The 9,702-nt window shown below is 38.6% G+C and overlaps 1 protein-coding gene across 1 annotated transcript; it reads right to left on the reverse strand.

Moving 5' to 3' along the window:
• Positions 1–502: 502 nt before the first annotated feature.
• igf2a (insulin-like growth factor 2a) lies at positions 503–4,506 on the reverse strand. The gene is made up of 4 exons (XM_058783104.1): positions 4,268–4,506; positions 3,806–3,938; positions 2,898–3,073; positions 503–2,065 (listed from the first exon to the last, which is right to left on the reverse strand). The coding sequence occupies exons 1-4, from the start codon at positions 4,325–4,327 to the stop codon at positions 1,829–1,831; spliced, it is 606 nt and encodes a 201-aa protein (XP_058639087.1). The 5' UTR covers positions 4,328–4,506; the 3' UTR covers positions 503–1,828.
• Between the last annotated feature and the right edge of the window lie 5,196 nt (positions 4,507–9,702).

A 9,702-nucleotide genomic window follows, 5' to 3' on the forward strand; every position in this document is an offset into this window, starting at 1 on the left:
TGGGAACATTATTAAACTGTAGTTGCACACTCTTTAACCATGTTTTTCCCACTTGCAAGAGACTATTCCCATTCTGGTTGCACGCTTCAGTTGATAAGAACTTACTGATCCATTGTGATTCATAAATACTTCCAATTGCAACATCTTCATAAACTCACCTTGGAAAGAAAATGAGACTTGGTTTGGAGAGGACACCTACAACTAAACCTTGAGGGCACTGAAGATGAGGCTCACCTTTTCATGGTGCACAGGTGATGTAGAGTCTGCATGTTTCTGAGCTGACCTATGGCATTTCGTCAAGGTTAGTCAGCAAATCATCAAGAGTTAGTGTTCCCCAGCCTTCACCCTTCCCTTAGGGCAGCCAGGTCACTGCCTGTGTACGTATGCACTTGTTTTGCCGCTCCAAAAGCATTCCAAAAGCTATAGACTCATCCACCTATTTTAGATTAGGCAACATGCAGTAAAATAAGCTTTTGAAAAAGTGAGTCAGGACGACTTTAGAAGCTTCCATTGACTTTACTTATAAAAGGAGACATAAATTTTTTTGGTACATAGCATCTACATACATAAGCAGAACAACTAAAAAAAGATAATATACAAAAAACTGCCAGTTGTGCATGTAATCTTTCATTGGGACTGAATTTTATGGGTTACATCAAAATAAATAACGCCTTGATACAGTGCCATTACTTAAAGAAAATGTTTGGTGGCTCAATTTGCAAGACTGGTCATACTAGGGTCAATGACAACATCTTACGAGACTATTCATACATATTCAAGTATTTTTTTTTTTTTTTTAAGCAAAAGCACTGAAATACTATGAAATGTATGTTGAAAATATGCAAGAGGTTATTGCTGATTTTCCCTTTAAAAAGATTGTTTGATTTTTTTGTGTGTGTATATATGTAAAATACTGTCTAAATAACAGTGAAGACGATTTGCAAGGATAAAATGGCAGAAACTCAAACCAGAAACAGGAATGTTATGGATACAATATATGACACCTCAAAACATGTCAGACTGCTCTTGCCCAAAGTCCAAGATGACTTGATTGCAGATGTCCTCAGATATGATATCGGATTGATATATCTGTGATGTTTTCTGACTTCCATCGCAATGCTATGTCATTTGATAGCAAAGGCTTCACCTTCATTCTCCAGGGCACAGATTATGGATCTCGAACAGCCAAGCACAGATACAGTTTTTCCTGGTTGAGCTCATCTCCAAACAACCAGTCTTACTGAATTGTCTTTTGAATACAATCTTATTTTTTTCCTAAAACGGAAAAACTCTTTAGCAAACTCCTTTTGAGTCCAAGTTAGCACCATAATGTTATCGTATTTAACAGTCCATAAAAAATAGTGCTGTTAACATCAGTCCTTGGCTTTGCACAGCCAGCCAACATTTTCCTCACTTTTCTTCTGTCTTTATGCCACAGGTGTGGCATTTTAAAGGTGCAGGTAAAGGACTCTAATCTCAATAAATTCATTCCTTAAAATATGACATTTAAAATAGGGTGCAAGCAAGACAGAACCATAAATGCTTTTGCAGACGGCAGACTTTTGACATTTGCGTTGTGGCAGCTTCCTCAGCATCAGTTCTGGGCATCCCCATGATATTCATCAAGACTGCATTCATCTCTCTTGTCCCATTACATTCACTTTCAACGTTAACTTCTAGTGTTTCAAAGGCTGATAACACACAGAGTGTTCATAATCTGGATTTGAGAAAGACGGTGGGCGAGTGGTATGACTCATGAAAAACGTGCCTCTACTGACCAAGACTTGGCTATAATCCCTTGTTTGTTCCCATTTGGGAAAGGTGGCCATCATTTGTGGGACGTGTTGATCTGAATGTGTGGAAGGATGGCAGGGAGTCTGTTGGGAAGGGTCATGAGGGGCCGGTGGAAACTGGCTTGCTCCTCTTCTTGGATTTTCTCCACCTGCCTCCTAAACTTTCTGGCAAGCAGGATGGATGGGACCCCTCTCCTTAACCTCTGGGCGGCCTTTCTCTGCCATACTTCATATTTGGAATACTTCACAGCAAGAGGCCCTCCTGGGATGTCCTGCAAAACAGAAGAACTTGCTGTAGATTCTGTAATTCATTGACTTTGAGGTTTTGAAACACCGTAGCTCAAACAATAGTGCATCGTGCTACCAACAGAAAGGTCATGGGTTCAACTGATGAAATGTGTATCTTGAATGCAAGTGTCTGAAAAATGCGTCCATGTAAACTTCAATATGATTATGAACAAAGCCTTCAAATCGAATGCGTCACTCTTACCCCAGTACATTAAACACATCCCCAACTATAGACTGACCAAAGACAGACTTTTACTTGTTGAACAGGGTGAGAGAAACAATACCCTCCTCGACTTACAGTGTGAGCGTACTGTTCTCAAGTGGGGCTGACTATTGTGTTGTTATTGGGTTGTTTGTTTTTGTTATTTTCAAATCCAAGCCATGGCCAGCTGGCCAACTGTCTTGCCAACGCTTAACATATTTCCATGCCAAGAGCACATGGCACAAAAATTTGCCAGAATGCGGCATAACACTTGTACTTGTTTTGGTGCTTGGAATAATGACATCATTGCACATGCTGTCCAACAGAGTTTATGGTGTTACCATGGGCTTTTGTTTGTGTAGCTAACTATCTCCCTCAGTGTTGTTCCTACATCATCTTTAATGCAGTCTACAGCTTTCTGATGATCTCTGCCATTTTCTACATTGCTCAGCGATTCTGAGAGTGGAGACGTGGTTAATATTGATTTTGGCGTGATAAAAACAGGCTGCGTGTCTGACTAGCCTGTCTAGTCTGAGTCTGTGTTTGTGGGTTCAGCAAAATCATTGTGCTGGGCTTTCGACGGGGGGGAGGGGGAGATAAACAGCTCCATGTACCTTGTGAAGAGCCTGCGATACTGGGAAGGCCTGCAGCGCGCTGGAGGAAACATCTCGCTCGGACTTCACGGGCTTTGCGCAGTACTGCTGCAGCAGACGCAGCTCGCAGCTCCGAAAGCAGCATTCTTCCACTATTCCTCTCTGAGGACGGCGGCTGTTTGATCTGTTCGGCCTGCCTGGGTGGGGGAAGAGAAGGTAAGCGATCAACTCCGGGGTTCCCCTGGAAAGCGACCAACGCTACCAATTCACACCCTATTGTTTGTATTTCACCAAATCCCACATGTGGCTGCTGGCATGTTCCTAGGATTTCTGAAATCGGAGACTGCATCAACAGATCCCTTCTTTCTTTCCTGTTGTTCGTGACTCCCTTTTTATTTCTGGCACTAACCGATTTGATAAGGACTTTAGAATGTCACAAAGAACAGTACACAGAAAAACAAATATTGTTCTGTGTTCCCAGGGATGTGTGAATAGCTAGCAAAATGGATCCTTTAACCTTGCCATTTGCCTACTAAACAGAGATAAGAGATAAAGAACAGCAGGAGAGGTACAAAAGGGGGAAGTCCACCGTCATCTGATAGGAATATAGGGGACAAGAGAGAGAGACAGAGCAAACAACTAAATAACTTGCAGACACAAATTCCTTGTTTACCCCAAATACTGACATTTAACAGCACTAATGGCTTTCACTGGGAATACTTGCTAGAAAGCAATAAGAGGCACGTTTCCCCTTTAATAAACACCCTCCTTGCCACAGTCATTAGTGCACATGTAACTATGCAAACAGCAATTTGAAAGACAAGACAGATGACAATGACATACTGTGACTACTTCTACATGACAAATAGCTATGTAAATGTCTAGATTTCCTCACAACCGTCACACAGCACTGTAAGAGTTACACTTACTGATATAAAACCCATCTTCTCCACACACGAACTGAAGAGTATCCACTAGTTCTCCACCACAAAGAGTCTCCCCTGTTCTCACGGGGGATGCGACCATGAACAATGACAGAATGAAGAGTATCAGTGAGCGCATCTGTGAAATGAAAACACATTCGAGAGCGAGTCAGTTCATAGGTCCGTAGTCAAACCGTATCGTTTAACAGAGGTTACTGATGTGATTGTGCTGATTTCAATCACGCGAGCAAAGACTGACACAAAAAGTTCAAAGTAACTGTGGAGACGCGATTATCCTTATCGGTGATACAATCAAGAAACGGCTACGCTTGAAACAATGATGATTTCCTCAACTTTTCTCTAAGTTTTACATACCGTCGTGAATATTGCTAAACGTGCAACTGTAATTACGAAGAAACGATTAAACTATACTGCAACCTCAGTCATGTCATTGTCACTTTCTCTTACCGTTGTTTGTTTTTTCCCCGTTTTTCGGCACGACGCACAGAATAGATGGTAATCATCCATGCTAGGCGGTTTGTGGAAAACGACGTTCACTAGTTGTTGTACTAAAGAGTTGCTTTGTTTAATTTCCAGTCTGTTGCATTTCTTTGAGTGATGCTTGTGGCTGTCTCAAAGTTCAGAGGACAGGCAAGGCATATGTAGTGAGAGGCAATTTATACTAACACCCGCCCCTCGCACCCCCAGCCCAGTAGCGATGTCCGATTCGTGAACGAATGGTTCTTTTGAGTCGGATCTTTTCTCTCTCTCTCTCTCTCTCTCTCTCTTTTTTTTTTTTTAAATGAACTGGTTGAACCGCTGCACAAAACCGACCAGAATCAGTACACTGAATTAGTAAGAAGAACGGTTCACGAGTCAACAAATCGCCGACTCGTTGAACGAGAACTTGTTTTGTGATAGTTTTATAAACATATAGCATTTCAATCAAGATATACGTTTTTACTGTTGTGTCTTGATTCTTCAAATTATACTTAGATAATATTATATAAAGTGACGAAAAACGTTCTTATTAAGAAAACAAATGCCTTTATTTGGAACGCTTTGCGTGATGACGTAACGATTCTCTTTTTTCTTTGAAATGAAGTGTTCAAAAGATCCGATTCGCGGAAATGATTTTCCAATTACTGCTCACTGTGCATGTGAACTGGAATGCTTTTCTCTTAATCAGCAGCATTCTGCTGCAAACATTGTCCTTAACCCGAAAAGGAAAAAAAAAAAAAAAGTTCAAACTTAATATTTAGATTTTCCCAAATTGTTGCCACTGTATATAACTATGGCCACACACGTTTTCTCCTCGTCTGATTCTGTCACAGATGAAAAGCAGTCTTATTAACCGTTCTTGTACATATACTTGTGTTGATGCCAAATTATTGTGAAAGTGCAGCGCTCACTACTGGTTTATGTTTGAATGCACACTCAGCTGATGGAGTACCTGCTCACCAATGACGAGGCGCATTCTTAGTCAAATAGCCCAGCTTTAAAATACCTTTTGGCAACAGGTCAGCCTAAGGAATTTTAATTGAGGGAACATTCTTCCAGCTTCTCACCATAACAAAGGGGGTTGCAATCGCATTCCAGTGAATGCAGACAGACACCGTGCTGAAATTTCACTCTCACACGACAACAGTGTTGACCTTTTGTGCGCGCGAGACATCTGAGGCGAAAACCTAAAAGGATTTTCTTTAAAAAGCAACTCAATCCGTTTTATACGCCGATTACGACCCAGTAATGAACACAATGAAACATTATTATGCATAGAATTTGTACTTAAAACAAATCCCAGTCTAGAAACAAAGTGTTAGATGGAAATGAATGAACATTCAACATGTCCTGACATGCCTCAGACTGGACATGCATGTAATGGAACTTTAGCAAAAACACTTTCATTGTCTGCCTGAAACATCAACCAGTGTCATGCAAAATGAGCTCATTTTACCTTCCTCTAAAAGTGGAAATGGCCTGAATTGGACATTAATAGTACCAATCATTGATATTAGGACAAAAATGTTTAATTTTATTAGGCAATTATATACTAAAAGTTCATAAGATGTTATTTTTACAAATAGACAGGCCTAACACCACTCATTAAACAGCCTGTGAAAATGTATGAGACAAAGTACACAAAGGAAAATGGTTTATGTAAACTACTGTTCAATATAGTGTGTAAATATTGTGACATTGTACGCTATAGCACGCTCTAGTGGTCCAAAGTAATAAAGCCATTGTAAAATTAAAATTCTGGTTAAAATGAGGCAGTCACTGAATTAATTATTGGATTAACTAAAACTTACTTAAATAAATAAATTCTTCTAGAGAGGATCTTTATGTTATGTGTGTACTGTTTTTACAATTACAGCATGCTAATCTGATACACTGAATACAGTCACCCATTGGGCTGTTTGAGACATACTGTTTTTGACGTTTGGCACTCTCTGCCATCAAGAAACTGCTCAAGCCTCTATTTGCATTCCTCATGTAACTCAGTCCCTCTCTAATCCTTACACCAAACACCCTCTTAAACTCACTAGCTTATTATTAGAACAGCAATGTTTACCTGAACAATAAAACCATTACCCATGTTGCATGGACGTTCTGTGCTCACTGAAGTAGATGAACCAATGCATGTTAATGTTGTACCTCCTAAACTTAAAAAAAAAAAAAAATGACAGTGGAAAAGCCTCGCTCTTTATCATGTTGCTATGGTATTTGCTATTTTAGACAGCGTGTATAGGCACATATTGCTTGTCACTGATAAAATGTCCCATGTAATAAATATGAAATGTCATTACATAATGGGAAAATAAATATTTAATAAAGTTTAAATGCGCTCTAAGAAAATAAAATTCATTATAGGGAAATACACAATGCGGTAAAATGGCTGCCTGAAGAGGCCACCCATTGTCGATAAAATTCTCTTGTAAGGTTGTCTCTAAATTGTTTCCTATCCTAGAGCCATTTTGAAAGAGGACCTGCTGAGGGTCAAAGGTCATATGAGGACCTTGATTATGTCTGTTTTCCACACCCTGATAAAGTCTTTTTAGCCACAACGTATCGGTGTGAGGTTGTATGTGATTTCCAGGGCCATAGCTATAGTGGGGTGGAAGATGATGACAATTATAGGGGCCCATGGCTGTCAGGTGGTCCACGGCGATTTTAATGGGCTATCCGGGGCCAGCATGAAAGACAGTAGGGACAGTTGATGGACTGCCAATCGGGTCACTGCCGCACCTTGTCATGAAAGTTTATCATCGGCATGTGTTTTTAAGCCTTGCCAATTAAATTTTTCAAGTGCAAGAAGACACAAAACAACTCAATTCAATACACTGACAACGTGCGAGACCACAATTAAGTTCTCTTCTGCGACATCTTGCCCTTGAATGGACAAATACATTTTGCCAATTTGAACATTTTGTCTTAAAGTGACCACTCCTAATTTATTAGTTGCTGTGAGTACTTTAATGTTAATCCAAGACAAAAAGAAAGAGAGAAAAAAATTTAAATCACTCACTGCTCTTGACTGAATAACTTTGTAGCTTTAGCAGTTATTATTCTATATTTAATTTATACAATGTTATTTTACATTTAATTATTAAATTTCTGTACCTGAACACAGACAAACCTGAAAAATTAAAGCATTGTTTAATTTGAATTGTTATTTGCACCAAGGCCCTGCATACCTCAGCTATGGCCCTGGTGATTGTTCTTAAAAAAATAGATAGTAATATATATAGTGCCAGTGCCTTGGTCTTATGTGCTTTTGCATATGAGACCTCTTCTTCATAATCAGTACTGCAAGGGGTAATCCTTTTATATATAAATTTGAAGAAAAATACAATATTTTGTGGTCTTAATTTTAGACAAATAGATGAATAAGCATGTAACTAGTTTTAGTTGAACATTCACATTTTCAAGTTGTTTACTTCGACAATTAAGAGGCAACTAAAATGATAGGAACACAACCAAATATAAATCAGTTAAAATAAATGTACTTCTTGGCATTAGGAGGCTCACTAATAGATGAACCATCAGACATTGTCGAGGAGTTGTCTGTCAACTTAGTTTAATTTCACACACCTGTTCTGTTCAATAAAGAGGGCGTGTTCTTACATTTGTTCATAGAATAACTGTTTTAAACTTTAATTGTCCTAGCCTTGCTTCTTCTTTACTTTAGCATCACAAGATCTTACATCCCTCTTCTTTTGAAGCAAGGCATCTTAAAACAAACTCTGAAATTGCAGTGACTTTGCTTTGTTGAAGGCAATTCATGCACAGTTGTAAAAAGTGGTGTGGTTTAGAAATGTAGTTTTTGGTATACATGAAAATAATGAAGCATCCGTGGTCTTCAAGGCTCTCAAAAGAAAGATTTTGATTAAAACGTCCAACTGAAATCAATAAAATATCGTCTGCTTTGCATGTGCCATGTTGCATAATGAAAAAAAATTTAATAAAAAGAGTGCAGATCTGTCTGCTTTTTCTCGAAAGAAAGCAAAAATAAGAACATAATTATCAACTGCTGCTTTACAGTTAAGAAAAATATCCGAAACACTATCCAAACATTCCTCTTATTACTGAGAACAATGACAGTAAAATGCAACACAGGCTCAGATAAATGCTGGTGCATGTGAAGATATTCATACTAAACCTTTCATGTGGACTAAGATTTTGATTGAAATTGACATACATTCAAGTGCTCAAAGCAAATCACAGAAATAGGACTAGAAACAAGGTTACAGTGAAGTATTTGAAAAACAACTTTTTTTTTAAACAGAATGCATTCTTGATGTCTTAGAGACTATTGGCACAATTTCACAAGTAGTTTTGTGCTGTCAAATACTGTAAAGCTATGCTGTTTTTGCACATTTACATTGAGTACTTGGCCCCACTTCTTTAACTACTATGTACATTTGTTACGTCCAAGGACGTATTTGTTTTATTTCTCTCTTTCCCTTTACTTCCCATAAGAGAGTGAGTGAGTGAGTGAGTGAGTGTGAGTGTGTGTGTGTGTGTGCGCGCGTTTTTGTGAAAAGTCAGGACATAGATTTGTATAATGACAAAGGTATGACATAGGTATTACAAGGTGAAGGTGACATCTCAGGACATTGACCCATGTCCCCACTTTTCAAAACGCTTATAAATCACTCAGAATGAGTTTTTTTTGGGGAAAGTTGACATGCACAGTCTCCTGTAAGGGGTAGGTTTAGGTGTAGGGTTGGTGTAGGGCAATAGCACATACAGTAAGTACACTATAAAAACCATTACGCCTATGGAATGTCCCCACTTTTCACAAAAACGAACATGTGTGTGTGTGTGTTGCGTCGTGAGGCTTCTATTCTCAACCCCACAAGCTTTATTAGTTGTTTTGATTTAATATGTTGTTGAATTGATTTCTTTATAGTGTTAACACTTTTGTGGTGACTTGCTTAAGAGAAGAAATTTGGTTTGGTTTAGAAGTTATAATTTCTTTGTACCTTCTTCTGATATTCTTTGTTATTTATAAAGTTACTGTTAATTTATTGGGAATATGTTAGTAGAGAGGTGGGTGCCATTTTCTTTATACCTTGTTTTTTTCCTGTTTATGCTAGTTAGGGAGTTAGTGTATTGATTGTATTTGTTTCTTTTTCTTTGTGTTCCCTTAGTTAGTTTCTCCCTAGTAGTTAGAGGGTTTTTGTTTGTTATTTTGGCCTTGCCCCCTCTTGAAGCCTTGATATCTTCCCATATCTGTAAAATAAATGAGCTTGTTTTCTTGATATTGAGTTGTCTGTTGACATTTGTTAAAGCACTGGAGTTGGGAATTGAACCTTGCTGCCTCCGCACATCACCTTTTTATTCTGTTACTGGTTCCTCTAACCCTAGACTAACTGGGAACACATTTAAGAAATACT

The sequence above is a fragment of the Onychostoma macrolepis genome, chromosome 07, assembly GCF_012432095.1.
Source record: "Onychostoma macrolepis isolate SWU-2019 chromosome 07, ASM1243209v1, whole genome shotgun sequence".
In the NCBI taxonomy this organism is placed as follows: Eukaryota; Metazoa; Chordata; class Actinopteri; order Cypriniformes; family Cyprinidae; genus Onychostoma; species Onychostoma macrolepis.